Source organism: Eleutherodactylus coqui, chromosome 9 (genome assembly GCF_035609145.1).
Source record: "Eleutherodactylus coqui strain aEleCoq1 chromosome 9, aEleCoq1.hap1, whole genome shotgun sequence".
Taxonomy (NCBI): domain Eukaryota; kingdom Metazoa; phylum Chordata; class Amphibia; order Anura; family Eleutherodactylidae; genus Eleutherodactylus; species Eleutherodactylus coqui.
In genome coordinates, this window is record NC_089845.1 from 116,711,973 (window position 1) to 116,728,935 (window position 16,963).

The window sequence follows — 16,963 nt, forward strand, 5'->3', positions numbered from 1 at the left end:
GCAACTAAGCCCTAGCTGCTAGGGAAAAAGAAAATACATTTAGTAGCGCTGTCAGGGCTCCGGCACGTGTTGTTTCCGACTCTCCGGCACTGTTCTTCATCATTTATTCTGGCCGGGGATTGAAAAATCTCCGCCACCTGGAAGCACTGCTTCCGATTGGTCCCTGCGCTCAGCCAATTGGAGGCAGCGCTTCTAGGAGGCAGGGATTTTTTAATCCCCGGCCAGGAGAAATGAAGTTCGTCCTGCCCCGATTGTGAGGCTCCTGCCCCAAAGTCAGGTTGGGACACACATCTATATTATGGACGCAAACACTAAGCCGAAATATGTTAGCGTGACACCAGCCTTACTGACCCTCTACCACTGAGGGCATGGATAGAGAAAACCAGTAATGAACACCATAAAATGAGGACAACATGTCCAAAATATGAAAATAACTTTATTCCGCGTGCATAATCAAATCAGAGTAAAAACCATGCATAGGATATAAGACAGGCCTATAGGTTTTGAGCGAAGCTCTTAATCATGGCTTGAATTTAGTGGGAGCTGTACCTGCAATGCAAACCCCAGGCTGCTACACAATGGACAGGTCTAGCTGCTTCTGGGTCTGTCTACAATGCCAGCTGGTCCTATAAGAGCGGATCAGTGGGGATCCAGAGCGGCAGATTCCCGCTGATCAACTATTGTTGACCTATCAGGAGCGGTTAACAATAGTAAAGCCCCAGGCAGCCCCTATAACAATGATCTGTATTCAGTGCAGAGCTTAGTATTTACTGCTTTATTATTTAGGTGCTGTGTATTACTGTTATCTGCTACTGTATGGCAGTATTGACTATTCCTTAGGACATTCCCACACTTGTTGCAGAGTACTCCTGCAGACACGAATCTGCTTTGTATAGAAGTTACACATAAAACTACTTTTCAACTAAGCAATGGATGGTTGCATTCACACGTGTATACAAAAATATACATACATAGATGTGACAGTTACTTTTCTCACTTTAAATTTTTCTAGGTCTTGTTATATACATGTAATAAAGTATTTATATAGGAAGGAAATCATGACAAAACGGACCATTTTCTTAATACTGTATCCCTTAGCAGTGTAGCCACCAATGATTTCTGCCAAACATTAGTTTTACTTGAAAAAGCTGAAAAAAATTGCAGGTCAGGATTAATTGAGTTAAAACATAACGAAAGAGTACAATGAATAGAAAAGGGACGTTGCGGAGCACAACGTTGGCCTCGTGCAATCCTTCATATTAGAGCGTGTAGAAAAACTACAGTCCGATCAATCCGACAAATCATTTTCTTATGTAGGAAGAAAGGAATCGTTTTTCTGAGGGACGTTATCTGTGAATACAAAAATACAGACATTTACCATAAGTCACAGCTACAAATACAGCCATAATGGGAGTAGAGTCACCAAAGGTTGAGAACTAACTACAGATTGTAAAACCACTGGCTCATATCAGAACAACTATGATGGAGTATGTAGTAAAGGCAGAACATGCTACTGTGCTGGGACATAGGAGAGAATTGAGCTTGCCCTTTTTTGCTGCTGCACCACACGGTTGACTCAGGTTCAGTCTGTGATCTAGTATACGCAAGTCTATTTTTTACATTTGCCGCTGCTTAGCCCAATTTCTCTCATTCTGTATGTGCTTTCATTTTTCTTGTAGATGTAGGGCTTTGCATTTTCTCCCTTTTAAATACCACTCTCTTAGTTATGGCCCAGTGTTCAAGCTTGTCTAGATCTTTTTGAATCTTCTCTCTTCTCAAGTGTTAGCTGTCCCTACTAGGTTTGTGTCATCGGTAAAGTAGATCAGTTTCCCTTCAATTCCCTCAGGTAGATCATTTATTAATAAAGAAAACTGGGCCCAGGACTGAGCCTTGTGGTACCAAACTTGATATCTTCTTCCACTTGGGTGTGCAGCCACTTATGACCACTCTTTGAGCCCGATCACTAAGCCAGTTGTGAATCCACCCAAGGCCGCTTTCACATGGCACGAGAAAAACCACACAAGATTTGTGCGTTGCGAGATGCACTAATATGAAGCCCATTTTGAATGGAGTCATACACATAACGGATTTTTTTCCCACAATGCGGTGCGAAAAAAAAAATTGTGGCCTATCCTAGCTTTGGGCATTGCCTCGTCCATTGTTTTCAATGTGGCCAGCAAAGCATCTCACGGTGTGTGAGGTGCACATGAGTGCTATGCGAGGTTTCCCATTAAAAACAATGGGAAACACTCCGCGAAGTGACGTGACACGTTTTTGTGTCAAAAACTTCATATTTGCAGGATGGGGGGGGGGGGGGGGGGGTTGAAATTAAATCGCACATTAGCAAGCCTATGTGAAATTAGCCTAACAATTGCCTTGTCCATCCCATATTTGCTCATTTTCCCAATAAGGATGGCATGAAATACTTTATCAGGTGCTTTACTAAAAATCAAGATATACTATATCCACCGCATTCCCCTGATCAACCCAGTTGGGGATTCTATCATAGAAGAAAATTAGATTTGATTACTCTGGCATGACTTGCTTGTTACAAACCCCTGCTGGCTCTGGTTAATTACTCCATTCTCATCCAAGTACTTGCATACATGCTGTTTAATAATTTGTTCAAAGATCTTTTAGAAGCAGAGGAATGGAAGCATGTGACCCGAAAAACAGAAGGATCAAGAGGCAGTCCGCACACACACGTAGCTCAGGAAGCGGTACCAGACTCTCATGCCCGACCCATCCTCAGGATTAGTGGTCAATAGGGAACCAAGGCGCGGGTCCCAGCCTATCAGCTGACCTCCAAAACAAGATCTGTAGCGGATTCCTTGTCTAAGTCTGCACATCAGTGTGGATTTGGAACGGGGAGGGGGGAGGTGTTTGAATGCGGAAATGTGACAAATTTTGCAGCTGCAGAAATTCTGTAGCATTTCCGTTACATGTGAGCATTCCCTAAAACAGCCAGCTCATCTGTTTCCATACTCCTGGCCACCTCCTACGGAGGAGTAGTCCATAACAGCTACAATTGGCTTAGATCAGAATAAATAACCCTTTAAGGGCTTTTAACGCTGCGATATCGCTGCGTTTTTTCAATGGGACTTTTTAATGTTAAAAATCGCAAAAGCACAAACTTGCGATTTTTGAGCGATGCGATTTTAACATTAGAAAGTCCCAGCAAAAAAACGCAGCGATATTGCAGTGTTAAAAAAACGCTAGTGGGTAGAAGCCCTTTAAAGGGGTTGTCCCGAGGCAGCAAGTGGGTCTATACACTTCTGCATGGCCATAATAATGCACTTTGTAATGTACATTGTGCATTAATTATGAGCCATACAGAAGTTATAAAAAGTTTTATACTTACCTGCTCCGTTGCTAGCGTCCTCGTCTCCATGGTGCCGACTAATTTTCGCCCTCCGATGGCCAAATTAGCCGCGCTTGCGCACCCCGGGTCTTCTCCTCTTCTCTATGGGGCTCCGTGTAGCTCCGTGTAGCTCCGCCCCGTCACGTGCCGATTCCAGCCAATCAGGAGGCTGGAATCGGCAATGGACCGCACAGAAGCCCTGCGGTCCATGGAGACAGAGGATCCCGGCGGCCATCTTCAGCAGGTGAGTATGAAGACGCCGGACCGCCGGGATTCAGGTAAGCGCTGTGGGGGTTGTTTTTTTAACCCCTGCATCGGGGTTGTCTCTCGCCGAACGGGGGGGGGGGGGGTTTAAAAAAAAAAAAAAACCCGTTTCGGCGCGGGACAACCCCTTTAAGGATGATGATAATTACTGATCATTGCCCACCAATGTAAATATGGCCAGCATTCAAATAACACAATTATTTACTTATTTGTCAGATGCTAGTTTTTTTTAGTGAACATACCTTTTTCTAGTATTTGCTGAAGTCTTGTTATCCAGCTTAAAGAAAAAAAGAAAATAAAACAAATACAATGCAATTGATTTATAAGGGAACCGGTCACTAATAAAACCACCAGCAAACCAGCGAGTTTTTTGGATTTTCATATATGGTATGACATAACAGAAGTCCACGTAATTAAGAGTCACTACAACAGCGCTCGGCCGCACTAGACGTGTGCATTTACAGAATACTCAACTTTGTTTACATTCTTTTTTTATTGTTATATTGTGCAACCGAAGTGGTTACAAAAAGAAAAAAAAAATCCCTTGCCTTCTGTATTATTGAGCACTTTATGGTTGTACTACTTGAAAATGAAAAGAATTTTTAAAAATATTTCTTTTTTTTTTAAAAGCATGCTGCAATAGCTTTTGTGAACAACTTTCTAACCATGTTCCTATAAATCCCATACTTTACCATCAGGCAGAAAAGTTGTTAAGCCACCTCACTACACAAAGTCATCTGGATGGTGCTGCAGTGGTGGGTATTAGTGTATCTTGGCGCCACCAGAAGGTAGGGATATGACAGGGCTTACATAGAGGGATGGCCCTGTCACACCCCTACCGCATTGCGGTTAGTCACCGTGTTGGTCCGTGCCTCCGCAGCAGTGTTCCTCACCAGCCAGCCACCTCGTTGGTGTCTGCGTTGGGTGTTGTTTTTGTTGCGACGGGGGCCTTCTCTGAGGGCTGCAGGACCGGAGGAGCAGGGAGGCACAGCGGCAGTGGGGAACAGCGCCATGGACATACCAACGGCGGAGGCTGCAGCGGAGCACAGGGGAGACTGCAGCCGGCCCCACCTTAGAGTCCAGAGCGGCACAGTGCACAGGACTGGGGAGTGGAGGCGCTGAGCCACCATAAGAGACCGGCGCAGCGGGGACAAGTGGAGGCAGAGAGGAGCTGAGGAACGCCTGTAAGTGCACGTCCGGAGGCTGCAGGGCAGGCGGTGGTGAGGTGAGCAGCACGATCAGCCGACCAGGGAGCTCAAAAAAAAAAAAAAGGGCTCTCAGAGGCTCCTTGTCTGTAGTGACCTCTTTTTTTCTGCTTGTGTAGATTTTATTGACCACTAGACGCCCCTACAACGCAATTCAAGAGTTTTCACTTACTTAATAGCTTTTAAGAGGGAGCACAGTATTAGAATGTGAGAAGTTGAATAGTCGTATTGACAAATTGCCCGCCACCTGGGTTGTTCGATGGTGTTGGGACCAGTGGATGTGTGAGTGCATGCACACAAGATGGCCATGATCAGGACGTGCTTGATGGGCCACCAGTAGAGAGGATCATCGGACAAGCATGAGCAGCTTCAACTGTTTCATTGTCGGCCATCCAGAGATAGCCGGCACCATCATGGCTCCTGTGTTTGCTGGAACCATTTCCGGGTGCTTGGCTAAATGACATTTGGTCTCACGGCACCCATTACGTGTATTGTCTTTGACGCCTACCTATCGTCGCGTCTATTTACAGTGGTGTAGTGTACGGCGAAACTGGACTGCTACAGAATGCAACTGGGTTGTCTTCAGCAATGATTCAAAGTATAGTTTGGGTATAGATAGCAGTGTTTGCCTCTGTAAACCTAGGAGTGAGCGCCTCAAGCTTGCCTTTGCTGTGGAAAGTCACACTGCCCCCCCCCCCCCCCCCGCTGCTGTGATGGTCTGGGGGACAATCACATACAACAGTCGGTTCCCCCCTAGTAGTGGTAATAGGGACGATGACAGCTCAGCGATATGTTCAGGACATCCTGCAGCCACATGTGCTCCTCTAATGGCAGCTTCCAAGAGTCATCAGGTTAATGCTTGGCTGCACGCACAAGGATGTCACAGGAGCCCCCACAACACTATCACATTTGTGACCTACGTAGTCACCAAGTTTGCACGATCTAGAGGTTCAGCAACAGCAAAATGTAGACAGATATGGGCAGGCATGGAGGCATACAGGTTCTGTATGGTATCCTGCGGCCTATCACATCTTGTATCCAAACTAGAGGCAATACAACAGGGTACTAGAGCCTCCATGCCCACCTGTACCACATCTTGTATCCAAGCTAGAGGCGGTACAGCAGGGTACTAGAGCCTCCATGCCTGGCCGAATTACATCTTGTATCCAAGCTAGAGGCAGGACAACAGGGTACCAGAGCCTCTATGCCCATCCATATCACATCTTGTATCCAAGCTAGAGCAAGTACAACAGGTTACTAGAGCCTCCATACCTGGTCGTATCACATCTTGTATGCAAGATAGAGGCAGTACAAGAGGGTACTAGAGCCTCCCTCCAGGTGTTCAGTTTTTCACAATAAATTATCCTTTTGCTCTGATATTGTAATCACTTACATTAATGTTACAATCACAAAGTTCCATTTGATTCCAACAACTCCTTGTGCTCGCTTGATTTTTTTTGACAATGAAAGTATAAACTCTGTATCACTCAGGGACATGGTTAGGAAGTTGTTCGCAAGCACTGTAGCAGCATACTGGTGGCTGTAATCACATTAACTGACAGGTTCACTTTAAGGGTGCATTCACATGTTGCAGAAATGCTGCAGATCTTCCGCAGTAGATCCGCAGGTAAGAAATACAGAAAATATGCAATATTTTTTTCTTCTACATACGAAGAGGATTTGCTTTAATCCCATTCATTTTTAAAGTAAAAGGATTCCGCTGCGTTTTTCCCGCAGCGTTTCCGGAACGTGTGAATGCACCCTAGATAGGTGCTGACAATTCTATGCTGCTACTTACAATCTCCAGGCTCTCCTTAGTCACTGGTTGCTCACTCAGCATCTTTTTTAACCACGTACTTAGCAAAAATGCCTGAAAAAGTGACAAGATACCGGTAGGTTATTAAGAGATTATGTCATATCATCCTCCGCTCATGTAAGAGTTCACTAGACAGCCCTTAGGAGTTTTACAACTTTCATAACTAAAGCCTCCAGCATACTTCTGGTCTTTGTGAATTGTGCCTGAAGGCACTCTGGCAACACTCGCATTGGAGAGCACATGGACGCCTTTACGCACAGGCTGTGCATGGACATATTTTGCATCCGTAATACAGGCAATACGTTTTTTTTCACACGGACAAAAACATCCAAAGTCTATTATGGGGCCAGGTGCTAGCCACGAGTTAAGGGACAGCACATGGATCACAGACGTTAGTGTGCCAGAGGCCTTAGGCTAGCGCTACACAGTGACTTGACGCTATACCAAGCACTATACTAAGCACTGCGAAATAAGTTGGCGCTATACAAATAAAGATTATTATTCAATTGCATGGCCAAAAATCCTACTATAGTCCTGCAACATATCAATCCAATTGGAATTAAGTTGGTTGCATTGCAAACCACCATGACCAGACGCTCATGAGAAATCTAGACTCACTAGATTTATTGTGATAGTTTGGTCATAAGAACTTGAGAGCAGTAATGTGACTGCATTCACTTACATTGGTGTGCAATGTTGCATGACTATACAGTCATCTTCAGCCACACGACCGGTGTCACAGCAGCCTACATGTATGTTCACATGGGGTGAATATGTAGTGGCCTAGAATTAGTGGGGCCCCTCCATAATGTGTTCGGTCTGTCTTGTGTCACATCTGTGGCATGCATTAGATTTATGTGGATTGCATGGCTGCAGGACTTAACAGGAGTTAATGTCTGGTATGTGGTGCCTTGTCTGAAAAAATGTAACGTTTTGTGAGTCACATGAGATTATATATATATATAACACACACACACACATTATATATATATATATATATATATATATATATATATATATATATATATATATATATATATATATTACACACACACACACACACAACACTAGGGAGTCTAGGTAGTCAGTCAGAGAAGTAAGGAGTTTGGGAGAGCCCGACACACACACACACCAGACGAGTCAGTCTGTGTGTGGGGCATGGAAAAGGTCAAGCGATGGCCTGGTGCTCAGCCTGGGCCTAAACACCCCAGGAGTCCTCAGTGCTTCTGGTGAGCGCTGGGAGTAAAAGGAACCGCTCCATAGCAAAGGGACAAAAGAAACAGCAGAGTGAGTGATGACAGAGAGCTGGGAGAGGTACTTCACAGATAACTTGGACTGTGGAATATTCTGATGCGCTGAGAATCCTCCCTGTTACACCACTTTGGCTTGTTGTTCCTGCACTAGAACGGTTTGTTTAAATTTAATGTTCAAGCGGTATGCAGTAAAACAGACAGAGCTGAGCATTCCCGTTTCTTGTTCAGAAAGTTGCCCTGTGTGTAGACTACTTTATTTCCTCTGGACGATCCGCCACAGAGGACGGAACAGTGGCGTCACAAGTGACAACTGGACTTAAGGTAGCCCCCGGTTACTACCTCTATGATCTCCCCCAGCAGTAGCTTGGTCGAGTCCCGAGCTACCCCTAGGGGAAAAGATGTCAGATCCCAGTGACAAGGCCTTTCTCTACCCCTCCGCTGCGTGTTTGAGCATCAAGGACTAGAAACTTCCTGACAATGTGACATGGATTTAATCTGGCTGCTTTCTGCAGCAACATGAATATATTGTCTAGATGTAAAGTTTGTAGACTTGTGTAGTGCATGTGGTCCAACCCCAGTGGTAGAAAGAACGACAAGCACAACAAGTACCCCATCCATCCTCCACAGGCGTCTCACCTCCTGCGCAAGTGCAGTGTATTTATTGGTTCTCTCAGTGTATGTATTTTATTAGGTCTGTCTAGGATGTATGAGGTTTTGCTATGTTTGTCAATGAGTGTCATATCTGGTCTGTTGTGGTGGATTGTTTTGTCTACGACTATGGCTCAATTGTAGTAGGTGTTGTGTTCTTGGACTGTGTGCAGAGTGTATTTGTAGTATGGAATATGAGCGTCTCAGTTTGTCTACAAGCTCTTGGTGGATTACATTTGCTATTTGATGATGTCTGTGCAAATAATCTGTTTGTGCCAAGAGCTGCAATTGGAGGCGGTGTGTTGTATTGTTTTCTCCACCATGTGGCATTTCCTGCATGTGTCCTCAGTAAGCGTGGGGTCTTTAAGGATGCGTTTTCAGTAGTTTGGGTTTATGACTTTATCCTATATGGCAATCGCAAACCCCAAAGAGCTTACTCCAAGCCAGGCAGCAGTTTGATGCAGTTTTGTCAACATGATCCCATCACTGAGAAACACAATTTTGGTGACTGAAAGTTTAGAACTTTTGGGGGTATTTTGGGGTCATAGAGAAAAACTAATAAAAATTTTCAGAATCTATCAGCTCTGCTTATTAAGATAGGACATCTGTCCATTGTAGAGGTGCACTACAGAGAATGGCCTGTAGGGGGCAACAGACGGGCATTCTGGTGCCTGAGAAAAGGGAAAACGCCCATAGGTGTGGTCAGGAAGTTGGATATAAGGGTACATTCCTGCTACACCCAGAGAGATGTTGGCTGAGAGAGCCAGAGAGGACCTGTGCAGCAGAGTTAAGCTGCGGCAGGCCGGTGGCCTAGGAAAGGCCAGAGCCCGACAGGGACGACCACCCTAACCTTAACACCCAGGTGGGGTGTGTACGTGGACTTTTATGTTTTGTTGAAGAACGTTATATGAACTCTGTTTATGTTGGTTGTACTGCGAATAAAGACTGGCAGGAGCCAGGTTTAAAGGAAATCTGTCTCTCCAGAGAGTACTTCTACGTGATCTGTGCCCATTCCGGTCTGAGAGTTGGCGATCCGCAGGCAAGTGCACCCAGCTTGCTACACCATATAAATGTATACATGGACACACATTGCATTATACATGTAATGACTGCCAATTAAAATCTGAAGATAAATCCCAAGAAGCATTGAACACGATTAAAAACAAAAAGGTTTCTTCATTGAGAGGTCGATGAAACTACATTTCTGTGATTTCCTGCTATGAGATATTCCTGGACATTTGCGCTGGATGTGTCACCAGTAGTCCGCCATCATGTGTGTTTCCCATTGTCCGCAGTCCTGTTCTTCCACGGTCACCAGTAGTCCGCCATCATGTGTGTATCCCATTGTCCGCAGTCCTGTTCTTCCACGGTCACCAGTAGTCCGCCATCATGTGTTTCCCATTGTCCGCAGTCCTGTTCTTCCACGGTCACCTGTAGTCCGCCATCATGTGTGTATCCCATTGTCCGCAGTCCTGTTCTTCCACGGTCACCAGTAGTCCGCCATCATGTGTGTATCCCATCGTCTGCAGTCCTGTTCTTTCACGGTCACCAGTAGTCCGCCATCATATGTGTATCCCATTGTCCGCAGTCCTGTTCTTCCACAGTCCTTATTTCCTGGTGACATCAATCATTCTGTTCATCACTTACATCACCAAGACAATCTGGAATTTCATCCACAATCACTGCAGGTCCTACAATCTGATGCTCATGTTACAACCAAGTGTTAAAAAAACAGAAGTGAGCGTATTCTTCACAAGTTCAGAAAGGTTTCTTCATTGAGAGAGGTCGATGAAACTACATTTCTGTGATTTCCTGCGATGAGATATTCCTGGATATTCGCGCTGGATGTTTCACCAGCAGTCCACCATCATATGTGTATCCCATCATCTGCAGTCCTGTTCTTCCATGGCCACCAGTAGTCCGCCATCATATGTGTATCCCATCATCCGCAGTCCTGTTCTTCCACGGTAACCAGTAATCCGCCATCATATGTGTAGCCCATCGTCCGCAGTCCTGTTCTTCCACGGCCACCAGTAGTCCGCCATCATATGTGTATCCCATCGTCTGCAGTCCTGTTCTTCCACGGTCACCAGTAGTCCGCCATCATATGTGTATCCCATCGTCTGCAGTCCTGTTCTTCCACGGTCACCAGTAGTCCGCCATCATATGTGTATCCCATCGTCTGCAGTCCTGTTCTTCCACGGTCACCAGTAGTCCGCCATCATATGTGTATCCCATCGTCTGCAGTCCTGTTCTTCCACAGTCCTTATTTCCACAAATTAAATTTGCCCATTGACGCTGTCTTTTGTTACAATTAGGTAAATTTACTAAACCCAGCATTGCCTGTCCCAGGCTTAGTAGAATATCCCCTAATACATGGTGTATGCATAAATCTGTCGGTATGACCATGCCCTTCTCCTGGCTGGTGCAGAAGGCTTACAGGTCTCAATCTTCATGTGCAAGCAGCCCTCGGCGTAAAACCTTCATAAATCCCCCCCAATATCTTTTATCATCGCTGCATGTCCTATTCTGGTTCGTATCAAGAATTGGATACGGCATGTCTGCTACCCACGGGAATCGGACAGCACATGGACACTGTGCGTTCGCTGTCCGATGCAAGTTAAGCCCCAGAATCTCAAATGCAACTTTCATATGCCTGTGTGAATAAGTGCATTTGGCGACAAATAAGGGCCATGAACCTATTGAACGTCTTGTCCCACACAATAGGAGAGGTGAACCCCCCCCCCCCCCCCCCGTTATACCGTGATGAACATTCATGGATTGGAAAAATAAAAATCTTTGTTATCCATTTAAACAGACAAGAAATAAGTGACCCGGTCACCTCACTGCAATTTATGTGTTGGTATTTTCTAATAATGCCAGAACCCTTTGGGAATATTGTAAATGGTTACATCTAAAGGTGGGTTGTCCTGTTACTAGATAACCCCACTTCAATATTGCTGTATGTATTACAACAGAACTACACTTAGAATGTTTGGGGCAATCGTTTACATTTAAGCTTCAGCAACATTGTAAACTTTGGTTGTTCCAAGGGCAATGCTGCCATCTGTGGCCACGTCCAGAAAACCCATGGAAAGCATACGCCGTATTACATAATGAACACTTTATCTTCATCCATTTCTATGATATACACACTCTGACAGCACGTATGGAAGTGTATGTGCTCCTCCCCACCACCCTGTGTTCTACAGACTCTCCATTGTGTTGACCCCCTTCCCCAACACACCTGGTTTGTCCTTATTGTAATCCAGTTCAGGAACTGGTCATCCATGTACCCAAATTTGAACTCCTGTTGGTCGTTAGTCTTTTTTGGTTGCTGAAAAATAAGTAAATCACATCACATTTCTCCTTTACATCCAGAGGTTACATTATAGCATATGCCTAAAGTCTCAAAAACTGAACTGGGACAGAACTCCTGAATGGGTACAATTTCTGTAATTTTACTAATCTCCATTTTAGTAGATTTCTAAGTCTTCGTTTTGGCAGGTCTCTGTTCCTGGCATGGTGTGCTGAAAAGAGTAACAGTAGTTTGGAAGCCTGGAGACACTCATTTTGGGGTCCTAAGTCTTGCTTTAACCAGTTAGTCATTCACGTAAAACATTTTTTACAGTTCTGCTCATTAATGTTAATACACCACCCAAGTCCTTTTAAATGGAACAAAAGCTGCCGTAGTTTAACACAAATACAGATTTATTTAGGCAGATAAGATTTGTACTTATTTATATTTTTACAAACGGATGAACCTTGATTCCCCAATGTTTTCTCTCTTGGTAGTGATGACAGCAGTGCAAACATGCAGCATTCTGTTGGTCAACTTGTCTAAAGGTTTCAGCCCCAAGTACTGACCACTTCTCTTGTAGCTACTCCCAAAGGTTACTTTGCAATCCAATTGAACTTATATATTGGTGGTTAAATCATTACCTCTAGTCATTCTTCTGAGTGAACATACTTCTTATGAAGACAGGAGGTATGTTTCAGATTGTTCTCTAATAGAGATGAGCGAGCATACTCGTTAAGGCGATTTACTCAAGAGAGCATCACCTTTTTCGAGTACCTGCTGGCTTGTCCCTGAAGATTCGGGGGGGGGGGGGGGGGGGGGCAGGAGACGGCGGAGGGGAGCGGGGTGGAGAATGAGAGAGATCTCTCTCTCCCTCCCGATCCCCTCCGCAACCCCCCCGGCTCACCCCCGCGCCCCCCCCCCCCCCTCCGAATCTTAAGGGACGAGCCAGCAGGTACTCGAAAAAGGCGATGCTCTCTCGAGTAAATCGCCTTAACGAGTATGCTCACTCATCTCTATTCTCTAGCTGTAGTGTGAAATCATGACCAATAAGACATGGTGCACCAGAATGTTGTGGCAGCACTTGGAGCCTATGATTGCTTTGATTTTTAGTCAGGCACCAACTGTATCTCCTCTGAAATATGCCCATAATATAATGAAACCTCCTCCAGGAGGCGTCATTGTATAATGGCAGAAAGAGAAAGCCCCCTTGGAAACCTTGAATCCAAAATTGAATTGCAAAGGGTTAATCTTTTTAAGACAGCTCTGAACTGATTCCTGGTTTAAAGTGTGACATTTAATAGAGAGTTTACTTTATAACTCTGCATTTCACCTTATATTTAATTTTCCTGAGAGAATAAATACACTGTCGAAAAAACAGACTTGCCTTCTTATCACCCTCCACAAAATTTTTTCCCTCATTACTTTTTAACCCTTAAAGGGGTTGTCCCGCGGCAGCAAGTGGGTCTATACACTTCTGTATGGCCATATTAATGCACTTTGTAATATACATTGTGCATTAATTATGAGCCATACAGAAGTTATAAAAAGTTTTATACTTACCTGCTCCGTTGCTAGCGTCCTCGTCTCCATGGTGCCGACTAATTTTCGCCCTCCGATGGCCAAATTAGCCGCGCTTGCGCAGTCCTGGTCTTCTGTTCTCTTCTATGGAGCCTTTCGTGCAGGATGCCGGCTCCGTGTAGCTCCGCCCCGTCACGTGCCGATTCCAGCCAATCAGGAGGCTGGAATCGGCAGTGGACCGCACAGAAGAGCTGCGGTCCACGGAGGCAGAGGATCCCGGCGGCCATCTTCACAGGTAAGTATAGAAGTCACCGGAGCGCGGGGATTAAGGTAAGCGCTCCGGTGAGCTTTCTGTACGTCCCTGCATCGGGGTTGTCTCGCGCCGAACGGGGGGGGGGGTTGAAAAAAAAAAAAAACCCGTTTCGGCGCGGGACAACCCCTTTAAGGACATGGCCTATTTTGGTCTTACGGATGCAACAATTTTATGGGAAATTTTCTTCTTCACTTCTCAAAAGCTATAAAGGTTTTTATTTTTCCATCAACGTGGCCATATGAGGCTTGTTTTTTTTTTTGCATGACAAACTGTAGTTTTTTTATTGGTACCATTTTTGGTAACATATAAATGTATTATGGAAAAAAAAAAAACTTTGAATTTTTTGGGAAAACATAAATTGCGCTAGATTTTTTTTTTCAAGGTTAGGGCGGCTTCCCACGGATGTATTTGTGTACGCAATATGCAAAGAATAGAAACAGTTAATTTCAATGGGTTCATTCTCATCTTCATTTTTGTGTGCACATTTCACACCCATAAATTAAAAAAAAAAAAAAAAAAAACACAAGCAGCATGCTTTATTTTAGTGCGCCTTTGCACACCAAAGGCTCCATAGGAGTGAACCCTCCCCTCTGTGAACCCTTTACATGCTGCTATATACATTGATCGCGGCATGTAAGGGATTAAGAGAGGGAGATGGGTCTTCTCATCGATGCCTGCTATTGCAGTGGGAGGCCGGCTATCAGTCATAGCCATCTCCCTCTGCGGAATGGCACGGGCCATCCACAGGATATAAGTTTACATCCCGTTACCTTAACTACCACCTTGCCAGGGCATAAAACGTACGTCCTGTGGCATTAAGGGGCCACTACTTTAGGTTTTAATCTTTTTACTATTTATATGGCTGAACAACAGTTTAGGGTTAATTTTACTCTTTGGCAAGGAGTCTAAACGCTTCTTCGTTGGTTATTGCCCCATTACATCTTTGAGCCATATTGTTTTTCTCCTATGCCTAACCAGAGTATTTAAGATAGTTTTAAAAAGTTCCGCATTTATTGTCTGTACTCTTATTTCTGAGGACATCATCATTATACCAGTCATCTCTAAGCTAATTGAACTTTGCCTTCCGAAAGTTTAGTATTTTTGCAGCTCCCTGATAAAACTCCCTATTGAAAACAAGTGAAAATGGATTATATTAGGGTCACTATTTCCCAGGTGCCCCCCAGCCTGCACCCCTGTTAATATTCTATCAGGTCTGTTTGTTAATAAGTACAAAATGGCCGTCAATCTTCTTGGGTCCCGTAAAGCTTGGGTAAGGTAATTATCTTTAGTTATTGACAGAAACTTGTTTCCTTTGTGAGATCTGCAGCTTTCGGATAGTCAAGTCCCCCATAACTACCTCATTGGCTTCTGATACATTTGGTAGCCTATAGAAAACACAGAGGATTACCGGTTTTCCCTCCATGTAGGTCTACCCATACAGACTCTACATGCTCATCTCCTTCAAATATATCTTCCCATAATATGAACACTAGAGTTCTTATATGGTGAATGCAGACGGCTGGGTCGAATGCAAGATTTTCGCAGCAGGATGCGACCCATGCGCCTGCAGTGACCCGCGGCTTACCTGTCTGGCGTCTTCGCTCTGATCTGCGGATGTGCCAGCTGGTGCACAGCCGCACATGTGCAATGCAGAGCCGGTGCCTTCAGCGAGGCTCGCGCTGAAATAGGACATACCGCGATTTTGTTATCGCGCAAGTTTTTTGCGGTCGAAATCGCAGCTGTCCACAACCCTATTGCAGCATGCAACGGCAGAAATTCCGTGTGCAATATCACTGTAGAATTTCCGCTCGGGTGTATTCAACCTTAGGGCTTATTCAGACAGGCATATATTGGTCGGGTTTTTACGCCCCGGCTGGTATATGCTGCCCCTCTCTGCAAGGGGAAGAGGTAGGCCGGGAACATATAAATACGATGCATGGAGATGCTGAAAGGGTTTCAAACAGCAGGTCGACTCATTTCAGTGTAACACACCCAGATGACGCTCATCCTTTATGGAGAACTAAACTAATCTGGGAGTGTATTAAGGTTAATGAGCAGCTAAACCCGTTTCATTAAACATCTTTAAACCAGTCTTGATCTCTTTAGCTACTGAAATACTTTTACTACAGTACAACAGTTTTGCTCATTTTACACATTGGTTTATCAACCAATAAAGGTTCCTGCATATGATAAAGCCATATCCACTGACCTTGTATATGACAGCGCATGGAGTCCTTACAGATCCATATAACGGACCAATAGGAACACCAAGTGCCACCATATGGAGACTTCATGCGAATTCATTGTCTCTCAGGGAGACTATGGTATTTCATGGAGGCATATCTCAAGCAATGGACCCCATATAGCAGATCTGCAGACCATAGATCTGTCATGTTGCAGGACAAAGTGGGCAAGGCCTTATAATGTTGCGTTTCATTTACCCTAGCCAACATCAACCACCCATGAAAGCTTTTCCACCTAGAGGATACTACTTACATAATGCATGACATGCCAGCGAGTAACTTTACTAATATGAAGACGGATAATTTCACTCTTGTTGTCAGACGTCTGAAAGCTGCAGTATAGTTCATCGTTTCCCACAGACACTGTGACCATGGTGGTGCCATCTAAGTAATCTGAGGAACAAGGGTCCAACCTCTGATAGTTGTAATGCTCCACTTGTTGCATCAATTCCAAGAACTGCAATACAAAGTAGAAAGAATCTCGATATATAACACTATCAATCGCATAACAGTAAGATTCATCCCAAAATTATTATTATCCACATCTCATGGTGTGTATTCAAGCAGATGATGAACACAGGAGAAATTATATGGCTTAAAAAAGTTGCACTTTATGAACAAGACCTAGTTGTGTGAAAGCTCTTTCATGATAAAGAGGAATAAACAACCAAACACAAGAGATACTGGGGGTAGGGGGAAGAAATTTGACTGGACACTCACACCTGCCTAAAAGACCACTTTGGACCAACATATTGACTCCTTTAGACCACGTGTCAAACACAAGGCCCGAGGGCCGAATCCGGCCCGCTGCCTCATTTTACGTGGCCCGCGGCGTGCCGTCAGCGGCTCACCACTGACTGTAGCGATTACCAGCCGGAAGCTGCGTCACCCTAGCTGGTAATCACGCCTGATCGCTGATCCCGGCGCACACTCTGACGTCAGTTTGCAATCGGGATCCTTCTCCCCAGAGTCCCCTGCTCCTCAGTTCCAAAGGGGAGGACTCTGGCAGGAAGCGTTCCGGGCGCAAACACTGATGTCAGA

The 16,963-nt window shown here is 44.8% G+C and overlaps 1 protein-coding gene across 2 annotated transcripts in view; it reads right to left on the reverse strand.

Moving 5' to 3' along the window:
* Positions 1-416: 416 nt before the first annotated feature.
* Positions 417-16,963, reverse strand: part of SNX31 (sorting nexin 31) — a 133,076-nt gene continuing 116,529 nt past the window's right edge. For both annotated transcript variants that reach the window (XM_066578383.1, XM_066578382.1), the window contains exons 10-14: positions 16,176-16,379; positions 11,795-11,884; positions 6,629-6,700; positions 3,868-3,902; positions 417-1,350 (exon numbers count right to left, since the gene is read on the reverse strand). In XM_066578383.1, coding sequence (XP_066434480.1) covers positions 1,347-1,350; positions 3,868-3,902; positions 6,629-6,700; positions 11,795-11,884; positions 16,176-16,379 — 405 coding nt within the window. In that variant the 3' untranslated portion in view covers positions 417-1,346. The remainder of the gene's footprint in view (positions 1,351-3,867; positions 3,903-6,628; positions 6,701-11,794; positions 11,885-16,175; positions 16,380-16,963) is intronic.